This window comes from Suncus etruscus, chromosome 7 (assembly GCF_024139225.1).
Source record: "Suncus etruscus isolate mSunEtr1 chromosome 7, mSunEtr1.pri.cur, whole genome shotgun sequence".
Classification (NCBI taxonomy): Eukaryota; Metazoa; Chordata; class Mammalia; order Eulipotyphla; family Soricidae; genus Suncus; species Suncus etruscus.
Genome location: NC_064854.1, coordinates 92,915,581 through 92,941,167, shown reverse-complemented (window position 1 = coordinate 92,941,167; position 25,587 = coordinate 92,915,581). Strand labels below are relative to the sequence as shown.

The window sequence follows — 25,587 nt, the reverse complement described above, 5'->3', positions numbered from 1 at the left end:
TTATTCTTATCAAAGTCTGTGTTTTGGGAAATGATAAGAGTGAGTGTCGTGGCTCCAGTTGGGGCAACTCCGGAGAGATATAACACAATAACACACGGACGATGGGAGAGGGGGGCGGCAGGGAAAGGAGCAGTAGGCAGGAAAGAGCGGTTTTAATCCAACGGATCAGCCTTCCTTTATATTCTATTCTCTCTGAAACCCTATGCGGGATGGGGCGGAGGTAGGGAGTAGAGTTCTGTTCGACTCTCCTCTTCTTTGGAACGAAGTCTTGAGCTATTCGATGGCTATCTGGGCCTGGACGAATGTTGGGGATGGGAGGGTGTGGACAGAGGAAAACTGGTGGGAGGCCACAGCCAATGCCTAGTTTCTGAAAAACAGCTTTTAGAGCTCCCCAGGAGACTAAAGACTTACGCGAAGTTCGCCCAAACTATTATCTCTCCTGAGAACCAGTAGCTGCGGAAATATTGGCTATTTCGGGCCTCACATCTTTGGGAGCCGATCCCACTATCCGATCAGAGAAGAAGCCAGTTTCAGGATGCCCCATCTTGGAGAAGTAAGTCTTTCTCGACCGAGGGACCGGGTCTATGCTCCCTGACCAACCCCGCTCTCGCTCTCTCTCCCTGCACCCGGGTCCAGGAGGAGAAACGGGCGGCGAGGAGCGCCTAGAAGCCTTGAAAGCCCAGCACCGCCCGCTCCAGCTGCAGTTCGCGGCTTTGCCCGACAGGGACCAGCACCGCTCCACGCTCCAGGAACAGCTGCCTGCCAGGAGCCAGCAGCCCTCCAGCCCCAGCCTCCCGCCAGCTACACTGTCTGCCCCTCCTGGAGCTCCAGAAAAAGGAGGCCTGGAACCCAAAAGTTACCAGACTTCCTGCAGCCTCAGCAGGACGCCGTCGCCCCACCCATAACTCATATGGGGACCATAAGTTTTCTATAAAGTGGTCTAGGGAGGGCCCCATAGACTTCCGAGGCGCAGAGAAAAAAATAAAGCACTACCGATGCTTGGCTGTTTTAGTTTAGGCCACAGCCACAGAGATTCCTTGACGAATGTCCCTGTCGCTGCCCCGCCCCATCCCACCCCCCTAATTTTGGAAGACCTCTGGAATAATTCTGGAGCATCTCGAACCTTGAGCGAGTCTCGAGAGCTCCTCTAGCTTACGAACTTTGGCGAAAAGAGTTCAGCAGCTGGGATCGCTAGGAGGAGAATTCTGGGGGTGGCTGGCCAGCACCGAACCGCGGACACACCTCCGCCGCGGGGGTCGCGTCCAAGGCCAGTCAACGCGACACGCTAACTCGACTCGTCTATAGGTCAAGCTCGGAGTTGGCGCTGCCCGTGGCGGGGAAACTCACCGGTACCAGGCGAGGCCTTTGTCGTAGCTGCGGTCGAAGAAGTGCGGCTCGGCTCCCACGGCGCGCACGTCGGGGTGCACGCGCAGGAACTCCAGCAGGGCTCGCGTGCCGCCCTTCTTCACCCCGATGATGATGGCCTGCGGCAGCTGCTTGCTCCCGGACCCGCTAACGAAGCTGGAGATGGGGCTGGGGGAGTCCGGCACTTCGAGACTCTGCTCCTCCAGGTGCGCGACGCCCTCGGGCGACTCCTGGTCGGCGGCTCTCTCCCCGCCAGCAGCCCTCGGAGTGGCGGGCGCAGCTCGGAAAGGCGGCCTGGAGGAAGTGCCTTCGGGGTCCGCGGCCAGGGCCGACGGGGCGCGGGTTGCGCTGGACCCCGAGCCCAGGAACAGCAGTCCGGGCGCGGCGGCGCACGAGCCGGCACAGGAGTACAGGAACATGTAGAGCCAGACGCAGAGCATGGCGAAGAGCAGCGCCAGCTTCCTCCTCACCGGCGGCGGGGGCGGCGGCGGCGGCGTCAGGATCCGCCCGGGGACATCGAGGCAAGGTCTGCCGCCGCTCAGGCTCTGCCCCATACGCGGTCTGCGAGCGCGGCGAGGGGCATGGCTCAGCACATGGCCCGGCGAGCGCGGGAGTTCTCAGGCTCCGATCGTCTCGGGGGCGGCGGGTTTACTGCCCCGGCGCACCCGCGGCCGCTGGTGCTGCTGCTGCTGCTGCTACTGCAGCCCCGACCCAGGTGGCGGCCACCGCTGGGGCGCTGATGGCTTTGGGCATATTGGCCGGCAAGAGCCGTAAACTGGACTAGAAAGTCGGCGTTTCTGGCAGCTGCGGGTGACTTCTGTTGCACGACGACTCGCTCGGGACCCGCCGATCGCTGCGCCGCCTCGCCCAGGCTCCTGTTACCCGCTCCGCTCCGGCGCTGGCCGGGACTGCCTCCTCGCAGTCGGGCGAACTGAGCCTGGAAAGAGCAGCCCGGACACCACCCCCGCGGAGGTAGCGCAGGAGAACTGCGCAGGAAGCGAGCGGAGACCAGAGGTGGAGTAGGCGGGCCCGGCTTTCCGGAATGACGGGGCGATACACCTACCAGAAATCCGGGGCATCATGCAAATACAGTCGCTCCGCTCAAGGGGTTTAGCAGCCAACTGGCTCGCGGAACGGAGGGGTGTGGAAAGAGTTTAGGGCTGTGGAGGGATCCGGCGTCGTTATTGGCTGCACATCCAGGGGCGGGTTCAGGGGGTGGAGCCACTAGCTGGTGACAGGAGCAGATGGTTGGAAGATTGCCGGGGTGACCCAGCTCTAGAAGCCCGACCCCGCCAAGCGGCGGGCTCAGGCATCCGCGCACATTTTCGCACTCTTTCTCTGGAGCCAGCCTTGACTATAGGAGTCCAGATGTCGGGGATGTGAGTCCCCATCCAAATGCTCTTGAGCAGACATATTGGTGGCGGAGGTGTGCGTGCGTGTGTGCGTGTTAGTGTTTGTGTGTGTGTGTGTGTGTGTGTGTGTGTGTGTGTGTGTGTGTTGAAGCCAGAAATGCCTGCATCTTCAAAAACCCGCCCAATTCCATTCAGAAAACTACTATAGAGGGGCCTGGAGTGGGTGGTGATGGAAAGGGAGAGGGTCATTTCCAGGCCAGGCACCCTTTTGAGGCTTTGAATCGGAAGCGTGTTTGGATATCACTGTAAAAAGAAAATTAAAAGCCATTCTTTTGCCAGAAGCTGTTCTAGAGGCAGCCTGTTAATAGGACCAGAATAAACTTGTCCTCAGGAAATATTCTTACCTACAGTTTGCAAAAAGTTGAGGGTGTGAAGGAAGAATTTATCAAGGAGATAGAGGCTTGTAGAAAAGAAAGAAATAAAAGTTTTCTGGTCATTAAAAAAGTGAAAATCGGTGACAGTAATATAGAAAATGTTCTATATCTTTCCCTGAGTAAAACATTAAAGCCATAATTAGTCTTCACTTAAAGAGGTAATTTGCTGTCATTCTAATTACTAGGTTGTTTTTTTTTTCAACTAACGATTTTTCAGTCAATAGTCAACTTGAAGCAAATAGATCCTCTAGTTGCATTTATTTATAGTCAAAGTCCGTTCCAGGCCCAAAGATCCAGTTCTCTTCTGTAAAATGACCTGCCCAGGGTGGGGGCGAGGGGCCAGCGCTTCCTGGGAATGTAACCCACCAGCTGCTGGAAGCGGGGCGAGCAGCAAAACACCCTGCTGAATTTTTGCCCACGCATTAGGAGTTAGCAAGCCTGGAATGCCCAAGTTTATCCGGGTGGTGTTTGGAAAGTTTCCTAACTGGCAACCTGGCCTCTGCAAAGCCAACAGACTTCCAACACCTGGCTACCCGAAGTCTCGGGACAGAATGTTCCTTCCACCACCACCACCACCACCCTATGACTCCAGGACCCGAACGTCGCTCACGACACCATCCCACCCCGCGCTGGACATCATAGCCCCTAGGAGCGGCAGCAGCAGGGCGGACCAGAGCCCGGCGCCTCTGGGCGTGCGCGCGCCAAAATAGGCCTTAAATTGGGGCCGCCCAGTTCCTTCCTCCCGAATTTTATTCTTTCCTTACTACAATATTAGCTGGAAATGATCACTCTGGACAAGAAGTAGGTGGTGAAAGGAGGGAAAGTGAAATGCATGATACCCAGTCAGTAACAATATTGCGATGAGACCCTTTCAAAACAGTAACAAAATTGCAAACCATAGTGTCTAAAAGAAAAAAAAAGGAGAAAGGGGGAGGGCGGGAAGCAAACTGGGAACACTGGTGGCAGGAAATGTGCCTTGGTGAAGGGATGGATGTTGGACTTTATAAGACTGAAACATGAACAACTTATGTGTATCTCACAGTGATTAAATAAAAAAATTATTAAAAATGATTCTAAATCCTTTCACCCAGTTCTTTGTCCGGGCACCCTGGGTCTGAGCAAACCGAGGTCAGCTTTCTTTCTGCCCGTCGGCTCGAAAAAGTGCGGGAGGGAGGCGGCAGAACGAGGAGGTCACAACCCATCCGGGCGTCCGGGAAGTGCCCTGTGTGACCTCTTAGTAACTACCTTGACCCCGAATTTTTTTTTTTTTTTTAGTTTTTGGGTCACTTCCGACCCCGAAATATTTTAACCTCGAAGCTGCTAAGGTGGAAATGATTTAGGTAGTGGGTTCTCCTCACCCCCCTCCTTTTAATTTGCAAGAACTTCCAGCAGTACTTTCCGTTCTGGCAGGGACTAATTGGCCCTTCGATTTCAATTTAATGAACTAAATACGAGGATTCGATTTTTTTTTTCTCTTGAAAAGGAGAGCGATATATTAAATGTCTCCAAAGAGTGTCTTCGGGTTCATTGGCATCATTTCGGGAGAGACAGGAAGCTACTCTTCAAACTTCAGGCGGTTACGGATTTACTGACTTTTTTTGAGCGTCGGGGGGAGAGTGGGAGTGGTTTATTATTCGACTGCTGATTGAATGTGAGTCTGGGAAGAAAGTTGTGGTTGTTTTTGTTTGCTTGCTTAAGGAGTTTTATAATCCTAATGAAAGGACGCCAATGTTACATCTGTATTAGTAAGTCCAGGTTGGAAAAGGATGGAGAACAGTTATCTGTAAACCGTAACCGTGTGTCTATTCAGAATATTCCCCAACCCCACTCCCACCCCCACCCCGGTGCGGGGGTGGAGAGGAGGAAGCTGGGGAAAGTTTGGGAAATTGCCGGGAGTGTTCTGCCCAGCTGAGCACCCCGGAACCAAGTCGCCACCGGAGTTCCTCCCACGCGCTTTCAGCCATCTCCGCGGTCACCAATTCGGTCATTCTCAGAGCAGCCACGGCCAGGGGCTTTCTGCAGCTCAAAGACTGTTGTCTGTGACCTGAGCAATGCTGGGACCTAGCCGAAGAGATTAAGGAACAAGACTTAAGGGCCCGGAGAGATAGCACAGCGGCGTTTGCCTTGCAAGCAGCCGATCCAGGACCAAAGGTGGTTGGTTCGAATCCCGGTGTCCCATATGGTCCCCCGTGCCTGCCAGGAGCTATATCTGAGCAGACAGCCAGGAGTAACCCCTGAGCATCGCCGGGTGTGGCCCAAAAAAACAAAAAAAAAAGGAACAAGACTTAAGTCCACACACACACTTTGGCCCCGAGGCTACTAGAACTGGGTCGGCAAACAGCTATGGGACGACCCCCGACATTCCCAAACGCTGCCGCTTACCGTTATTTCTCTTTATAAACGCCAGTTCTCCCATCCTTTTATTCTATTCATGCGGAACCGAGTGTCAAACCCAGACAGAGCTGAGACTGAGATCTGGCATGCCCTCAGTTCCAGCCTCTAGCCTAGATCTTTGCTCAGCAGTGAGGGAGTCCCCATGCGCAAGCCAGGTAAATGTAGCACCAGCTAAACACGGCCTTTGATAACGACTCATCCCAAATGTATGCGCTCGTAAAATTTAGAGCTAACTCCACTTCAACACGATTAGAAAGTTTGTGCCTTGGTCTTGGTTAAATTGTTCGCCATCAGCTACTCCGGTGTTCACTCGGGATTTCTGACAGAAAACCAACCCCTGGGGAGGGGGGCATCTCATTTGTCTCTGTCCATGTCCTGCTGCCAAAGCATGCTCTGGGAACCTAATTGATCACTCTTTACCTTAAAAGTTTCAATCTGTAAATTAAAGAGCTTTAAAGCCAAAAGGTCTCCTCGATATTTTCTGCTTGAAGTTCCTCTTATTCTGGGCTTGGAAAACGAGTCGCCTCCAACTGCTGGAGCCCACTGCCTGCGCCTACTGGTGACCTGTAACCTCTTGGGATCTGCCTCATTACTAGTCCCTTCAGGACCTAGGAAACACAGACACACAGGCACACAGACACACAGACACACACACACACACACACACACACACACACACACACTTCCCGATGGCCAGAGCCTCAGTTTCTGTCACCGGAACCTTAACTTCTTCCTATCTTCTATGTACATCCACGCCAACCCCTTAGTCAGCAAGGAGGCCTCTTAAGGGTTAGAAGCTGCAAACTCGCTCCGCAGTTCTCCAAGCTATTCTGGTGAACAGAGGCAGTCCGCTGTTCCAATACCCGCCCGCTAGGGTGCGTTCTGAGAGCCAAAGAGTTACCTAAGCAGAGATGGAGCTAATAGAAGCTAATAACATCTTTATGCAGGGATGGTGACTGATGCATGGAATCAAGATCTGATCAGACACCTCTGAATGGCACCGGGGCAACACAGTTTACTGTGGGGTGACCAAGAAGGGAAGTACCTGGGAACTCTAACAAACATTTCAAGTTCCTCTCTATATGTGGTATGGTTCATATTAGCATCTAAACAGACAAAACACACACAAAACAAACAAAGCACTCCTCTTCAGTTTCAGTCTTTTCATTTGTTCTTTCCTCTTGCTGACTTTTGTTATTTTCTTCAATGATGGGGGGAAAAAGACAAACTAAAAAAGTCAAATTTGCAATATATTCATAAGAAATTACTTCAACTGCTGTTATTTAGGCAATCACTGTCCCTAAATATTTTTAAGCTGCAATTAAATAGTATATATGTGATTCTATAGATATATAGTATATATGATTCTATCACTGAAAATGGGAATATTAAGTAGAAAATTCTACTGTAGTAGTAACTTCTAAATATTAAGTAGTAAATTCTACTATGCTCTGAGCAATCATTCCTTATCGGTGTATCTCTTTTTTTTTCTTACAAAATGCTAACTATGGGAAGCTGGTGAGATGGGTAAGGCACTTGATTTGCTTGTGACTACCTTGGGTTCAATCTATGCACCCTACATTTCTTTGAGCCTTTCCAGGAGTGATCCTGGAGCACAGAGCCAGAAGTAAGACCTGATCACTGCCAGGTCTGATAATATATATATAATGTTAACTGGTCCCCCATAAGAATATCTCAAAAGACAATGAGGAAGCCTATACTTCCTTTATAAGTTTAAGACATCTATAATGCGACCTCAACCTGTTTATCCCCAAAAGTACGGTAGTCTTCTGCATCACTTTGTTCCCTTAATTACTTTTTTAAGCTCATACACACACACACACACACACACACACACACACACACACACACACACACACACATGATTGTCTTGTTTTTGTTTACTTCTCCTCCTTAACTTCATCTGTTTTGGTTCTGCTTGGTACAAAAAGTACAAGAAAAAGTCTTGCCTGGGATTAAAGCTCAAGTCAAAACCAGAGCACAGAGATGATGGAGCCTGACACTCTCACCCCTAAATGCACCAGCAATATAATATAGCACGATTTCTTTTTGCACAGGCATACTAAAAAAGGGGGAAATTTTACATATAGAAACAAGCTCTTATCTACTAGGGATAAGAGCTCATACATTTTACAATACAGGGGCACCTCCCACCTTAAACATATGTCATGTGGTCCCAACTTAGACTTCATGCGATTGATTAGACAGTGACTGTCCAACCCCGAACCCTAGATCTCAGACATAGAACCAACACAGTTCTCCGCAATAGCTCCAGGAACCAAATTCCCTCTGGGACATTCTTAATACTGATCTGACACCAACCAGCACCAGTTTTGATATGACATCCTGACAATGAGGAAATGGCAACAACTTGGTCTAAGACAGTGCTTCTCAAATAATGGAGCGCGCCCCCTCAAGGGTGACTCATAGCTCTGTACTCAGAAATCGCTCCTGGCAGGCTTGGGGGACCATATAGGATGCCGGGATATTCGAACCAATGTTGGCACTGGGTGGACTGCTTGTAAGGCGAATGCCCTATCGCTGTATTATCTCTCTGGCCCCTCTTTTTCTTTTTCTTTCTTTCTTTCTTTCTTTCTTTCTTTCTTTCTTTCTTTCTTTCTTTCTTTCTTTCTTTCTTTCTTTCTTTCTGTCTTTCTTTTTCTTTCTTTCTTTCTTTCTTTCTTTCTTTCTTTCTTTCTTTCTTTCTTTCTTCTTTCTTTCTTCTTTTCTTTCTTTCCTTTCTCTTTCTTTCTTTTTCTTTCTCTTTCTTTCTTTCTTTCTTTCTTTCTTTCTTTCTTTCTTTCTTTCTGTCTTTCTTTTTCTTTCTTTCTTTCTTTCTTTCTTTCTTTCTTCTTTCTTTCTTCTTTCTTCTTTCTTTCTTCTTTTCTTTCTTTCCTTTCTCTTTCTTTCTTTCTCTTTCTTTCTCTTTCTTTCTTTCTTTCTTTCTTTCTTTCTTTCTTTCTTTCTTTCTTTCTTTCTTTCTTCTTTCTTTCTTTTCCTTCCTTCCTCCCTTTCTTCCTTCTTTCCTTCCTTCCTACCTTACTACCTTTCTTTTCTTTCTTTCTTTCTTCTTTCTTTCTTTTCCTTCCTTCCTCCCTTTCTTCCTTCTTTCCTTCCTTCCTACCTTACTACCTTTCTTTCAGTTTGGGGGACACACCTGATGGTATCCAGGGCTTACATCTGGCTCTGTATCAAAACTCCTGGCAGAGTTTTGGGGACCATATGGGGTACTAGGGAAAGAACCTAGGATAGTTGCATGCAAGACCTACCTGCTTTTCTATCTCTCTAGCCCTCATTGTTATAAGTACATCAGGAAGGTGGTAAAAGAGATAAGAGAAAAGGAGTCTCACCTCTCTTTTATACATGTTACCATGTCCCATCTCACAAGAAAATAAGAACTTTCAACCTACCAAATGTACAAATACTTCTCATATTTCTTATCTCCCAAATCCTAAGGTCTCTTTCCTCTAGGAAATCTTTAGGGCATAATTTGTTTGTTTTGTTTTGGACCCATACTCAGTGGCTCTCAGGTCAAATCGACAAAGCTGGCCACAATGTTTTTACTTTCTTTACTTCCTTACCTTAACATTACCTGCCTTACCTACATTCCTTTACCTCCTGACTAACACATATTTTAAAAAACCTTTTTGTGTCACATTCAGAAGTGTTCAGGGTGTACTGCTGGCTCTGTGCTCAAGGATTACTACTGGAAGGGCTCAGCAAGTCATATAGGGTCCAGGACAGCCGCTTGTATGGCAAGTGCCTTACCTGCTATATTATCTTTTTGACCCCCAACATTTCTTATTTTAATTTTTGCTTTTTATAGTGGTTATCTTCATGTATTTGTGTTTTATTTCTTTATTGTCTTAAAATTTTCATTGAAGTAATAATAGGTGTGCTGAAGAATACTTAAATAAAATACATCTATTACCAAGTTTTAAGAGTTGATAAATGGTATTATGCAAAATTTGTACTAAGAATCCACTATCAGAGATTCTTCACAGGAGACAGTGGGAGAGAGACACACAGACAGAGAAATACAGAGACAGAGAGAGATGAAGAGAGAGGAAGAGAGAGAGGAGAGAATGGCTAGAGAATGTTAGAAGCCACACCCAGAAAGAACAAATGTCCTACAGAAAACTGCTCTGGGAATTGAAAAACCATTTGAAGTAGCAGATGGCAGTTTGTGAGTCTTTGAACCAGAATCTACCCACTTAGTGCCTAAAAAGGAAACTTTTTTTAAATGAAGAGAAAATCTTTTTTTTTTTTCAGCATTTAATAGCAATAAGAGACTGGTAGTCTAAACCTTTTTTCTCAAATCACAATAGCCAAATAAATAACATAGTTTACAGATAATATAAGGACAAACAAGATATAAAAGTCTAATTAAAAGTATAAAACACTAGGGGCCGGAGAGATAGCATGGAGGTAAGGCGTTTGCCTTTCATGCAGAAGGTTCGTGGTTCAAATCCCGGCGTCCCATATGGTCCCCCGTGCCTGCCAGGAGAGATTTCTGAGCATAGAGCCAGGAGTAACCCCTGAGCACTGCCAGGTGTGACCCAAAAACCAAAAAAAAAAAAAAAAGTATAAAACACTTAACAACAATAACAACATGCTTTAAAGACTGAACTCTCTGCATCACCTTCTACTTGTGAGTGAAACTAAAGGGTGCTTCGCGAAGAGAAAATCTTTGGAGATATCTGAAAGCATCTTATCTCCCAAATGTCTCCATGCATTTACCAGATATTTCAAAATATTTTTTCTCCCGCCCTCCCTATTTCAAAATATTTTTAAATATTTACTCTTTAAACCATTTTTTTAGGGGCCGGAGAGATAGCATGGAGGAAAGACATTTGCCTTGCATGCAAAAGGTCACTGGTTTGAATCCAGGCATCCCATATGGTCCCCGAGCCTGCTAGGAGCGATTTCTGAGTGTAGAGACAAAAGTAACCCCTGAGCACTGCCAAGCATGACCCAAAAACCAAAACACACACACACATTTTTAAAAAAATTTTCTTGTTATTTACTGCCAAATTAATGTGTAATTATGTTTTGTTTTTAGGTACATTTAAGCCAAAATATGATGTTTTAAAATATTTTATTAGTTGCTTTTTTTAAGCACGATGGTTACAAAATGTTCATTGTTGAATCTCATTCACAGAATGTACACCAGCCTTCACCAGTGTAAACTGACTGCTTTTTAAGGAACAGGGAAATGTTGGTTGCTTTTATTGTCCTGTTGCTAAAATTAGACAGGTTTCTGTTTTTGTTTGTTTATTTTGAAAACCAAATCTATTGGAAATATACCTTACGATACTTTCTAAATATTGGAATATGTTGTCCACATTATATTTCCTATATCATTTTCTACAGGTATCTTTTATAGCTTTTGTGAATTCCAAAGGTTCCTCAGACAATTTTTATTAAGTGTAGATGAGTATTCATCTTTACTTTCTCATCGACTAGGCTTCTAGTATTTCAGAGATTTTCATATTTTTTTGTATTTTTGTTTGTTTGTTTTTGTTTTTTTTGTTTTTTGTTTTTCGGGCCACACCCATTTGAATGCTCAGGGGTTACTCCTGGCTAAGTGCTCAGAAATTGCCCCTGGCTTGGGGGAACCATATGGGATGCCGTGGGATAGAACCACGGTCGCGATCTTTCCTTGGCTAGCGCTTGCAAGGCAGATGTCTTACCTCTAGCACCACCTTGCCAGCCCCGATGCTGTACTTTTTAAGACTATCTTTTTCTGCCACCTCCTTCACTCTCTTTTTTTTTTTCCAAAAAACTAAACTAATGTCTTTCCATAGTCACCTTCAATACTATTTCCATCTGGGAATCACAAAGCACAACAGTGAATCTCCAAAAGTGAGTTTGCTTTCTAAAATTCAGAGATGCCTCTGGCTTGATTTCTTTAAGAATTTACTTTGAGGGCCCGAAGAGATAGCACAGCGGTTTGGCGTTTGCCTTTCAAGCAGCCAATCCAGGACCAAAGGTGGTTGGTTCGAATCCCGGTGTCCCATATGGTCCCCCGTGCCTGCCAGGAGCTATTTCTGAGCAGACAGCCAGGAGTAACCCCTGAGCACCGCTGGGTGTGGCCCAAAAACCAAAAAAAAAAAAAAAAAAAAAAAAAAGAATTTACTTTGAGGAGTTGAAGAAATAGTAGTGCCGGTAAGGTGCAGTTATTGCATGTGGTCAACCTGATTTCTACTGAAAGTAATTCATATGGTCTCCTAAACCCGACCAGGAGGAATTTCTGAGCGCAAAGCCTGGAGTAACCTCGGAGCATCCCTGGTGTGGCCCCAAAACAAACAAACAAACAATTTTTCTTGAGAAGGTGACCAATATTTTAAAAGTAGGATAAATGTTCTACATAAGTCATAGCGCTTTTACTATTATGAGCTTTTCAACCATTATTTAGCTTAGGATCTGCCATACAAATTAATTTTGTTTATTAAATCTGATTAATTTCTCCTAGTATCTATCTCAAAAATTTTCTCAGGTTCTGAATTTTGTATCCCTGTATGTCTCAACCATCACATTACCTAGAAAGGTTATCTGACTTTATTGCCTGCCACCCCAAAGAAGTTTTGGAAAATCATTCGTCTCTCTGTGACTTTAATTCTACTTGTAAATTCTGTAAGGGTTTACAGAAGTGCCATATTTCTAGTGGTATTTAATAGCTGTGGTATTTAATAGCGGTGAACTACTCTTATCTTGATATACATGATCAATGCATCACCCCTCTTTACCTTGACACTGTCTTGTACTAATATAGTCCATGACCATCTATGATTTTAATGGAAGGAAATAGGGAAGAATGGTGCCTTTAGAACTTCTGAAGTGAAAAAAAAAACGCCAATACCCAGATACTCTTATTTTACCCACAAAGAAGTGATCTTCCATTCAATGCTCAAACACATACAAACATATATACATACATACATACATACACACACATCCATATTTATAGATAGAGGTACATGATTATGGGACTTACTAGATGCAGGATAAATCTGAACTACTGTTCCAGACAACCATTCAGAAACTTGTTCAACCAGTGTACTTTTGTTTAATTTATTCAGTTTAGGAGATACACACACAGTGATGCTCAGAGGCTATGTCTGACTCTGTACTCACTCAGGAATTACTTCTGGTAATGCCCAGGGAACCATATGAGATGCTGGAAATTGAACTTGGGTTGACTGCATGCATTGCAAGGCAAATCCCCTAACTGCTATACCATCACTCCAGACTTGGTAAACCTAGTTTCAACCTAATCAGGACAGATAAGAAACAATCAATAGGTCCAAGGTAAATTAAAACAACAACAACAACAACAACAACAAAAACAGGTATCAGCTTTGGAGCAGCATTGCCAGTGTTATTGAATTTAGTCCTACAGCAAAGTGGGAAAATATATATTTGTTATATTTATTTGGGGGCCACCCCTGACTCTGGGAACCTTTTATGGTTCCAGGGATTCAAACCAAGTTCTTTTTGAGGGTGGGCACACCCGGCTGTGCTCAGGGGTTACTCCTGGCTATCTGCTCAGAAATACCTCCTGGCAGGCACAAGGGACCATATGGGATGCTGGAATTCAAACCACCTTTGGTCCTGGGTTGGCTGCTTGCAAGGCAAACGCCCTATCGCTGTGCTGTCTGTCTCTCCGGCCCCCAGATTCAAACATGTTCTAAGCAAGAATTGGATACTAAGTGTTTCAATCCCTGTACTATCTCTTTGGAAGCACAATACTCATATTTTGATATGAAACTACCTACATTATAAATCAGATATTATTTTTTGTTGTTTTTTGTTTTGGGGCCACACTTGGTGACGCTCAGGGGTGACTCCTGGCTATGTGCTCCTGGCTTGGATCGAACCAAGGTCTGTCCTGGGTCAGCCACATGCAAGGCAAATGCCATACCACTGCACTATCACTCTGACCCCGAGATATTTTCTTAATAATCTGTTTAATATTTTCATAGCCATTGTTGCTACACCAGGCCCCAAACAAGAGTGCCTGGGATCTCTACCTTTATCCCAAGATTCCCTCTTCTGGAACATCTACCTACCTTAAGATTCCCTTAGCTAACAGTTCTAAATTTAAAATGAAATTTAAGGATTGCTTCACTAGGAAATTGTCTAAGTCTTTGCTTTGTTTCCTTATATGCCATAAGTGAGACAATCTGTTATCTAGCTTTTTCTTTATGAGTCACATTATTTAGCATGATTCAATCCAGTTCTAGCTATGTTGCTACAAAGTGCATGATACATCATTTTCATAGCTGAGTAGTATCCCACCGCATGCATATACACCATAATTTCTTGTCCAGGACACTTGGATTAGTTTCCAGAACTTGAAAAGTCTTAATAGTCCTGCAACTAACAGAAATGTGTAAATGTGCTATGGGATTAATGCTTTTGTGTTTGAGGGTAGATGTTCAAAAGTGAGATTATAGGTTAAAAGGGAAGTTTAATTACATGTTGTAATTGTTGTTGTTCTTATTCTTATTCTTATTTGGAGGCCTCACTCAGCTTATTACTGACTCTGAGATCAGAGATCACTCCTGGTGGGCTTGGAGGATTATATGTTACCAGGGTTTGAACCCAGGTCAGCTGCATGCTAGGCATATACTTTACCTATTGAAATATATATATATATATTTAATATATAAAATCTTTACTTAAGCACTATGATTATAAACATGATTGTAGTTGAGTTTCAGTCATAAGCAGACTACCTCCTTCACCAGTCAATGTTGTACTCTAATATATATTAAGCCAAAATCTCTATTCTGAAAAGGTTATTTTAAGGGCTGAAACAATAGCACAGAGGTAAGTCATTTGCCTTGCACATGACCAACACAGGACGGACTCCGGTTAGATTCCTGGCATCCCTTATGGTCCCCCTATTCTACCAGGAGCGATTTCTGAGCATAGAGCCAAGAGTAACTCCTGAGTACTGCCGGGTGTGATCCAAAAACCAAAACCAAACCAAACAACAACAAAAAGAGGTTAAAAATGTTTTGAGTCATAATATTTGAGCCAAGCAAAATTCAATTATTCCTTCAACTTACAATCTATGTCTAACACCAACCACTATTTCTTTCAGATTGTTCCCAAAGACAGACTAGGTCATCTAGACTCTAACAAAAAAGATCAAACTAAACTCTGTATACCACTGTATCCATCCACTAAAAAAGGGTCTCCAAGTCCAGCTCTTCTCTTAGGAATATGCTCACTCTTATGCTACTTCTCATTTTCTTTTGTTTATATTTTCCTTTAGAAGACAGGGACAATATCTTCATTTCTTTGTAGATCTTTCTTCAACTCTGACCCTGTCACCATGCTAGACATATAGTAAGCGGCCAACAGATTGTTATTGTTCAAAGTAAATAAAGTGATTAAGCATATTATATTATTGTATTAGAATAATAACTTATTTAATGAATACTTAAGTACTGAAAAATAAATGTCAGTTTCTGGTCTTCTGTAGATCTCCTAGATTTAAAGTAAATGAATATCTGGAGCCTTAACTTACTAAATGCCTTAATTTATTTATTCATTTTGTCTTTCTTTTTTTTGTTTGCTTTGTTTTGTTTTGTTTTTGGATCACAAACAGCGATTGGCATAGTTACTCCTGGCTTTGTGCTCAGAAACCTCTTCTGGCAGGCTTGGGGGACCATATGGGATGCCCGGATTCGAACCACTGTCCATCCCGGATTGGCTGCTTGCAAGGCAAACACCCTACCGCTGTGCTATTTCTCAGGCCCACATTTTGCCTTTCTTTTCTTTTCTTTTCTTTTCTTTTCTTTTTTTCTTTTCTTTTCTTTTCTTTTCTTTTCTTTTCTTTCTTTCTTTTTTTGCCTCAGGGATTACTCCTGGCTCTATGCTCAGAAATCGCTCTTGGCAGGCTCAGGGGACCATATGGGATGCTGGGATTCGAACCACCGTCCTTCTGCATGAAAGGCAAATGCCTTACCTCCATGCTATCTCTCTGGCCCCACATTTTGCCTTTCTTGAGTTAGCACTTGGAGCATTGAATTAGCAACAGAAACATAGTTCCTACCTTTTTACAGTTTACAATCTATAAAAAAATTCAGATTTCATAAAATATGTGTTATAAATGTGTGCTAATTATAAAAAGAAAAAATAAGACATACTAATTAAAGAATACAAAAAGTGAACCCAGAAACAAAGAGAAACAAATGTATACAAGGGTATATCTTCTATTATTATCTAACCCTCTTCTCACTTTTTGATGAAATCAAAGCATTATCTCTTAGATCAATTGAGTGGAATAGCCAATTCCTGCATAATGAGCCAGCATTATAGGATCAAAGATCTGGAAGAGACCTTGGGGATCTTTACTCCATCCAAGACTGCTTACTTGCTTTTAAAAGTAGCCTCTTATGATCTTCTATCTGCCTTTGGCTTCAAGAACTCCTATTAACACAGATATTATCTAAGTAATGATTTAAGCAATTAGATTCCATTGCATAATTCCAGAGAAAGTATGTTGCAATGAAATCAGGCCTTAGGGTATGGTACAAATGGTTTTTATAGTCCAGCTAACATTTAAAAGTTCCTTTCCAGGTGTTCTTCATTTGTTTGTCCTGTAATTATTAGGTTTAAGGTTTGAGGCCCATTTCTTTTTTTATTTTTTTCTCTATACACTCTCCTCAGGTGATCTTTCCAGTTCCCATGAATTTAAACACCATCATTTTCTTTTCTGATGACTTGCATATTTTGTATCATTAACCTAGTTTTCTTATCTTAGAACCATAGTGTTTAAGTTCCAGTACCTAAGTAGCATTACCATTTAAATGTCTTAAAGATGTTTGTATTGCATTTTTGTGTTCCTAGGGTATAAGAGGGGCATAGCTGGATCTTATGGGAGCTCAATTTCCAGTTTTTTGAGGAATCTCCATATTGTTTTCCATAAAGGATGGATTAGATGGCATTCCCACCAATAGTGAATAAGAGTTCCTTTCTATCCACATCCCTGCCAATACTGATTGTTTTTGTTCTTTGTGATGTGTGCCAGTTTCTGTGGTGTGAGATGGTACCTAATGTTTGTTTTGATTTGCATTTCCCTGATGGTTAGTGATGTTGAGCATTTTTTCCTGTGTCTTTTGACCATTTCTATCTCTTTGACAAAGTGTTTGCTTATTTCTTCTTCCCATTTAATGATGGGGTTAGATGTTTTTTCTTGTTAAGTTCTGTCAGTGCCTTGTATATTTTCGATATTAACCCTTTAACTGATGGTAATTTGGTGAATAGTTTCTCCCATTCCGTGGGTGGCTTTTGTATCTTAGACACTATTTCCTTTGAGGTGCAGAAGCTTCTCAGCTTAGTATAGTTGCATCTGTTTATCTCTGCTTCGACTTGTTTGGAGAGTGATGTTTCCTCCTTGAAGATCCCTTTAGTCTCAATGTCATGAGTGCTTTACCTATGTGTTGTTTTAGATATCTTATGGTTTCAGGCCTGATATCAAGATCTTTAATCCATTTGAATTTTACCTTCATACATGGTGTTAGCTGGGGGTCTGAGTTTCCTTTTTTGCAAGTGGCTAACCAGTTGTGCCAATATCACTTGTTGAACAGGCTTTCCTTGCTCCACTTTGGATTTCTTGCCTCTTTATCAAAGAATAGTTGATTGTATGCCTGGGGAACATTCTCTGAATACTCAAATCTATTCCACTGATCTGAGTATCTGATTTTATTCCAATACCATGCTGTTATAATAACTATTGCTTTGCAATATAATTTAAATTTTGGAAAGTAATGTCTCCCACATTTCTTTTTCCAAGAAATGCTTTAGCTATTTGTGGGTGTTTATTGTTCCAAATGAATTTCAGGAGTGTTTGATCCACTTTTTTGAATAATGCCATGGTTATCTTTAGAGGGATTACATTAAATCTGTACAATGCTTTGGGGAGTATTGCCATTTTAATAATATTAATCCTCCTAATCCATGAGTAGAGTAGGGTATGTGTCTCCATTTCCTTGTGTCCTCTCTTACTTCGTGAACCAGGGTTTTATAGTTTTCTTTGTATAGGCCATTTACCCCTTTGGTCAAGTTGACTCCAAGATATTTAAGTTTGTGTAACACTAATGTGAATGGAATTGTTTTTTTTTTTTAATGTCCATTTCTTTTATATCATTACTGGTGCATAAGAAGACCATTAATTTTTTTGTTTGGTTTTGTTTTATGGGTCACACCCAACAGCGCTCAGGGATTACTCCTGGCTCTAGACTCAGAAATTGCTCCTGGCAGGCTCAGGGACCATATGCAATTCTGGGATTCAAACCACCATTTTTTTTTTTTGTGGTTTTTGGGTCACACCCGGCAGTGCTCAGGGGTTATTCCTGGCTCCATGCTCAGAAATAGTTCCTGGCAGGCACGGGGGACCATATGGGATGCCGGGATTCGAACTGATGACCTCCTGCATGAAAGGCAAACACCTTACCTCCATGCTATTTCTCCGGCCCCTAAACCACCATTCTTTTGCATGCAAGGTGAACGACCTACCTCTATACTATCTCTCAGGCTCCAAGGCCAGTGATTTTTGCATGTTAATATTGTAGCCTGCCATTTTGTTATACGAATCTATTGTTTCTAGAAGCTTTGTTTGGCAGAGTCTTTAGGATTTTCTAAATATATTATTATGTCTTCTGCAAACAGTGAGAGCTTGACTTCTTCCTTTCTTATCTGGATGCCTTTGATATATTTTTCTTGCCTAATCACTAGGGCAAGTACTTCCAGTACTATGTTGAATAGGAGTGGTGAGAGAGGGTAGCCTTGTCTTGTACCAGATTTTAAAGGAAAGGCTTTTAGTTGTTCTCCATTGAGAATAATATTAGCCATTAGCTTGTGGTAGATTGCCCTGACTATATTGAGGAAAGTTTCTTCCATTGCCTTCTTTTTTTGAGGGCGGTGGGGAGGCACACCCAGTGGCACTCATGGGTTAGTGCTGGCTATGCACTCAAAAATCGACCCTTGCTTGACAGACGCCTTATGACCTGCACCACCGCTCTGCCCCCCCCATTCCCTCTTGATAAGAGTTATTATCAAGAATGGTTGTTGGACCTTATCAAATGTTTTCTTTGCATCATATTATTTTTATTTTTATTTTTGTTGATATGGTGTATTATGTTGATTTATTTACGGATGCTAAACCATCCATGCTTCCTGGGATGAAACCTACTTGGTCATGATGAATGACCTTGATGATGTGTTGGATCGTATTTGCCAGGATTTTTTTTTTGAGGATATTTGCATCTGTGCTAATCAGGGATATTGGTCTATAATTTTCTTTTTTTTGGCAGTATCTTTCTCTGGTTTTGGTATCATGGTTATGTTTGTTTCATAAAACTATTTAAAAGTATTCCTGTTTCTTCAATTTTATGAAAGAGCCAGAAAAGGATTGGTAATTTTTCCTTTGAAAAGGTTTAAAAGAATTCATTAGAAAACCCACTGGGCCTGGGCTTTTGTTTTTGGAAAGACTTTTGATTACCAATTTAATTTTCTAAATAGTGATGGGCTGTTTATATATGCTACCTCATCCTTATTCAACCGTGGAATGTTATAAGTCCAAGAATTTGTCCATTTCTTCCAGGTTCTCATGTTTTGTGGAATAGTTTTTCAAGTAGTCTCTTATTACCCTTTGGAGATCTGCAATATCTGTAGTGATCTCCCCTTTTCATTTTTAATCTGGTTTTGGAAGTTTCTCTTTCTCCCTTTCTTTGTGAGTTTTGCCAGTGGTTTGTCAATCTTGTTTATTTTTTCAAAGAACCAACTTATGCTTTTATTGATCTTTCAGATTGATTTTTGATTTCTACTTCATTGATTTCTGCTCTAACCTTTGTTATTTTCTTCTGCCTACCTATTTTTAGTTCCTTTTGTTGATCATTTTCTAATTTTATAAGCTGTGTCATTAAATTATTCATGTAAGCCCCTCTTCCTTCCTGATGTGTGCTTGCAACGCTATAAATTTTCCTCTCAGTACCACTTTTGCTGTGTCCCATAAATTTTGATAATTTGTGTCTTCATTGTCATTTGTTTCTAGTAATGTTTTGATTTTGTCTTTGATTTAATCTCTTACCCACTGGTTGTTCGGTAGTAAGCTGTGTAACTTTGAGGTGCTAAAATTTTTTTTCTGTGTCCTTTAGTAGTTCACATCTAATTTCAGTGTTTTGTGATCAGCAAAGGTAGTTTGTATAATTTCTATCCTCTTGATTTATGGAGATATGTTTTATGAGCCAACATGTGGTCTGTCCTGGAGAATAACCATGTGCATTGAAATAGAATGTGTATTCAGTTTTCTGGGGATGGAGTGTCATATATATTATATTTCTATATAAATATATAAATAAATATATATAAATGTATATATAATAAATATATATATACTAGTTCACTTTCTTCCATTTCTCTTTTCAGAGCTAGTATATTTTTGGGGGAGTTTCATTCTGGTTGACCTTTCAAGGGGTGACAAGACAATGTTGTGGTCTCCCATAATTATTTTGTTGCTATTTATATCTTCTTTCAGATTTGTCAACAACTGTATTAAATATTTTGATGATCCCTCATTGGATGCATATATGTTTAGGAGTGTGATTTCTTCCTCTTGTACATACCCCTTGATTAGTACATAATGTCCATCTTTGTCCCTTACTACTTTTTTGAGTCTAAAGTTTGTGCCATCACATATTAATATGGCCACTCCATCTTTTTTAAAGATGTTGTTTGCTTGGATAATTTTTCTCCAGCCTTTGATTTTGAGTCTATGTTTTTTTCTGTCTATTTAGGTGTATCTCTTGTAGGCAGAAGAAGGTTATATTCAGTTTTTTTTTATCCATTTAGCCACTCTGTGTCTCTTAACTGGTTCATTTAGTCTATTGACCTTCAGAGAGATAATTGTCATGGGATTTAGTGCCATCTTTGTGTAGAAGTTTGGTGTGACTATTGGTTGGTCTTGTTTTAATATAGACCATTTAGTTTTTCTTTTAAGGCTGTTGTGAGTCTGCAAAGTTTCTGAGCTGTTGTTTATCTGTGAAGCTATATATACTTCCTTCAAACCTGAAAGTGAATCTTGCTGGGTGCAATATTCTAGATGAAGCATTCATTTCCTGGAGTTTTATCACTATGTCTCACTCTACCTTCTGGTCTTGAGGGTTTCTTGTTACAGGTCTGCTGTAAATCTTAAGGATGCTTCTTTGAATGTAATTTCTCTTACTGATCTTGCTGCTTTCAGTATTTTATCCCTATCTGTGCAATTTGTCATTGTCACAAGCATGTGTCTTGGGATGCTTTTCTTTGGGTCTCATGCTAATCTTTGGGCATGCAGGATTTGGTTGCATGCAGTTTATCTCTGGAAGTTTCTCTGCAATGATATCCTTGACTGCTCATTATTCCTGGGAATTTTCACCTGGATCTCAATGATTTTTATCTTTCTTCTGTTCAGCTTTTGAAAGACTTCTATTTTCATCTGTTTACATTATTTGAGTAATTTTTCCATTGTCTGATCAGTTGCTTTAAGTTTTTTCCAAACTCTTTTGCTGTGTGGAGTTGTTATGCATCTTAACTTCCAGCTCACTGTTTCTCTCCTCAGCTGCTTTTACCCTGTTGGAGAGGCTTTCCATTGAGGTTTTCATTTTGTTTACTGAGTTTTTCAGACCTGTTATTTCAGTTTGGAATTTCTTTTATTTCTATCTTCATATCCCCTTCATTTTTATTTTCTCTATTCAACTCGATCTATGCTTTCTTTGAGTTCTATGAACATCCTCCATATTTCTCCTTTACACTCCATATCTGTGAGACTAACTAGGTGGTTGGCAGGTTTTGGGTCATCAGAGTTGCCATCTTCATTCTCTATGCCTGGTGTTGGCCTGCATCATTTTCCCATTATCACCCTTGTAGTGTGGATTTTTCTATGTGTTGTGGTGGTGTTCATTGGCTAGAAGTTACACACTACTGTGAAGTGAAGCAGAGCTTCACCCTTTGTGGGTGGGACTGCTCACCTCTGAACAAGATGAGCTCTCAGGTAATAATGGCAGAGGATCAAAATCCCAGGCTGCAATACAGCAGAGGCAAGACTCAAGACATCTGCTGTGTCTCAGGGCAAACAGCAGAGACCAGCTTTACTGTCTGTGGGCTGGACTGCTCACCTCTGCAGAAGATGAACCCTCGGCAAATAATGGCAAAAAATATCAAAATCCCAGGCCACAAACAGTAGAAAGACGACTCAAGACGTCTCAGTTGGCAATAGTTTTATAATACTTAGATCACCTTGCATGTTTAGGAAAATAACCACGAAAGCAGAGATGCCTCTAGACACCTTTAATTCAATTGATTAATTGAATATATCACTTTCTTAACCTGAAACTCCAACATTACAACCCATTAAATGCAAAGAATAATGGGGAAACTAAGGAAGCAACTGTAATGAGGAATATGGAGAAAACCCCAGGAAATTTTCTAAGCTCCAAAATGGCAGTGCCTTATAGATGAGGACCTAATATCAACACTTAATGTTTTAGCAGAAGAAATCAAGGAATCACTAGCCTGAGAAATTAAGCAATCTATAGATGAAGAAAAAAACAAGTCAACCAACTCAAAACAAATCTTTCAGAAAATAAAGAATCCATAAAGACTGAACTGAAGGAACTAAAAAAATGTGTTAGCAAGCCATAGTAGCAGAATTACACAGTTGTGGAATCTCAATGACAAACTTGAAGACAAATTACAAGCCAACATTAATAAAGAAGTCAAAAAAGAAGAGACACTCATTGGAAGAAAATGTAAGGTGTGTAATGAACAAACACAAAAGAAATAATCTCCAAATTATAGGAATACGAGAAGAAGAAAAAGGGAAAAGGGAATAACAAGTAGTGAGTATCTCTTAGGCCAAGGGAATTTCCTTGCTAATTTCCCAATATTTACTGTGCCTATGCAAACAAAGAAACTTGCCACATCTGCCCCCAGTTTTTATTTATTGATTTTTAAAATTTATTTTTATTTTATTTATTTGTTTGTTTTTGAAATTGATTTCTAGCATGAAGTATTGTCTCTATGCGAAATGATATTAAATTTACAAATTTTTCTTTCGTCTTTTAATTTTATTTATATTTATATCTTCTGCTTTTGTTTTCTACAGAACCGTAGAACATGAATGCTTTCCTACAAATTGAGAAAAAAAAGTGGATAGAACCTAGAGGCCAAGCAATCTCAGGAGCATTGAGAGGAAATAAAAAAAAATGATCAAATCTAAATACCCAGCCCAAAGTCAACGACAATAGATTCAGAAGACCCAATCTACAACAATCTATACACAAAAGGGGACCTGTTATACTAGCAGTCCAGGGGCAAAGGGTAGAGTTATGGGATGTGTGCTGGGAACAGAGGTGGAGGGAGGTCAACACTGGTGTTGAGAATTTCCCTAATTCACTGTCACTCTGTACCTGAAATACAACTGTGAAAGACTTGGAATTCACATTGGTCTTAATAAAAATTATTAAAAAATTTTAAATTAAAAGTTAAAAATTAAAAATAAATTAAAGGACAACAGTATTACAAATCACATAATTTCAATCAATAACAACTTTTAAAAATATATTATATATACTCTTTTAGGACATACCCAGAGGTGCTCAGGGCTTACTCTTAGCTCTGTGCTCAGGGATCACTCTTGATGGATTTCAAGAACAATATGGGGTTCCAGGGATCGCCTGGGTTGATCACATACAAGACAAATGCCATACCCACAGTACTATATCTAAGACCCCCAAGATCCAAAATTGTCAAAGATCAAAATTGTCATCTTTTAGAAAATGGGAGAAGTAATTTAAAGATTAGTTTATTGTAGTTAAGGTAATATGGTTCCACGGAGTCATTGTTAATCCTTTTATGTCAAAGTTACTATATTGCCACCATTACTAGAGCCAAAGTCCTACAGCCAAGTTTATAGTCACTTCTAGTTCACCACATAATAAAGGGAGTTTTTAAAGACACTAGATTTGATAATGATTTCTTGGATATGAAACCAAAAAAGACACTAAAATATGTAGATTAGAATTTATCAAAATCAAAAGCTTTGTGCATCAAAAATGAAGACAACCTACAGAAAGGTTGAAAATATTTCTAAGTTACATATTTAGTAAGAACTTGTATCCAGAATACATTAGGTAATTCTATAACTCAAGATTAGAAATATATTGTTTCAAAAACATCCATGGCTTAAATTTATATTCCTCCATTCCTCCAAGGAAGATAAAAAAATACTTATTCAGCTCATACAAATATCAGTCACTGAGGGAACACAAATAAAACAATTATGGCTGGGGCATAAATCAAGATCAAAATTGCATGTTCAAGAACCCAAGTTCAATTCCAAATACTACATGTCTTTTACCCCAAATATGATTGCCCCTAAGCACTACCTAGGATGACCTAGGTGTCTACAGAACTATTGGGTTTGAACCTTGTCACACCATCAGATCCTAGCACTGAACTCCCTGGCTCAGTGATTAGTGCTAGAATCGACCTCTGGCATGAAAACCACTCACAATGAAATATAAGTTACATGTATTAATATGTATATTATAAAAGCAAATACAGAAGAAAAAGAACAAATGTTGACGAGGGTGTGTAGACTTAAAAATAACATTGCACTTGTGGGAATATAAAATGGTAAACATTCTTTTTTCTTTTTGTGCCACATCTGGCTACACTCTGGGGTTACTCCTGGCTTTGCACTCTAAAGTTATTCTTGGAAGGCTTGGGGGATAGAAATGGGATCAGTTGCATACAAGGCAAATGCCTTATAAGTTGTCACTGTGCTATTGCTTTGGACCTCCAAAGAGTAAAACATTTTGACTGTTCCTCAAAAAATAATTAAAATTATCTTGGTACAACAGTTTGACTGTTCTTCACTAAGTAAGTTAAAATAAATAATTCAGCAATTGTGCTTTAGTTGAAAGTGAAGATTTGAATATATTTTTAGTATTCCAATATATACCTATGACTCATATCAGGATTATTCACAGTAGTAAAAAAAAGTGTAGATATAATTTAAGCATTTGTAAATGGAAAGACAAAGCATGGACTATACATTGCAATAAATATCATTCAGTAATAAAAGAAATGAAGTATTACACATTATAACATGGATAAATATTAAAAAATTATCTTGAGTGCCCTAAGCCAGATACAAGGGGGGCATATATTGTATATTTTCTGCATCATTTCACAGCTAAAATAGGTACATTCATGGAGACAAAAAATAAAACAGATATTATAAGGAGTTGTGATATGAAGAAATGGACATTTTATTTCATGGGTATGGCTTTTTGTATAGGATGAAAAAATAGCTTTAAAAATAGTGAGAAAGTGGGGCCGGAGAGATAGCATGGAGGTAAGGCATTTGCCTTTCATGCAGGAGGTCATCGGTTGGAATCCCGGCATCCCATATGGTTCCCCTGCCTGCCAGGAGCAATTTCTGAGCCTGGAGCCAGGAATAACCCCTGAGCACTGCTGGGTGTGACCCAAAAAACCACACACACACACACACACACACACACACACGCACGCACGCACGCACACACACACACACACACAAATAGTGATGAAGTTTATATAAGTGTGTGAAATGTCTACATCAATCAATGCTTTATTCAATAAAAAGAGAAGAATCATTGCATCTTTGATTGAAGCAAGTTTTTGCTTTTGATTGATTTCTTTCGATTAAAGGAAAAATTTGAGAGAAATAGTATAGGATGGCCAGGTAGATGACAAACATTGGTGATCTGGCTAAAATAAAACAATATTATTTGGTAGAGGGTGTTATGGGGCCAACCTAGTTCAGTTAATAGGGGTTTAGATCTAGGAGGTAATATAAGCTACTGTAGAATGGAGGGAGTTAAAATGCTTTTAATTAGCTAAGGGGATGGATGTTTCTTGCAAGTAGTCCTAAAGCACAGGATTGTCAAACATCTCCCTGCAATACCCTTGATGAGCTA

The 25,587-nt window shown here is 41.1% G+C and overlaps 1 protein-coding gene across 1 annotated transcript in view; it reads right to left on the bottom strand.

Moving 5' to 3' along the window:
• The window catches only part of HS3ST3B1 (heparan sulfate-glucosamine 3-sulfotransferase 3B1), a 42,846-nt gene extending 40,875 nt beyond the window's left edge, over positions 1–1,971 (bottom strand). The window contains exon 1 of the mRNA XM_049776920.1: positions 1,348–1,971. Coding sequence (XP_049632877.1) covers positions 1,348–1,919 — 572 coding nt within the window. The 5' untranslated portion in view covers positions 1,920–1,971. The remainder of the gene's footprint in view (positions 1–1,347) is intronic.
• Positions 1,972–25,587: the final 23,616 nt, after the last annotated feature.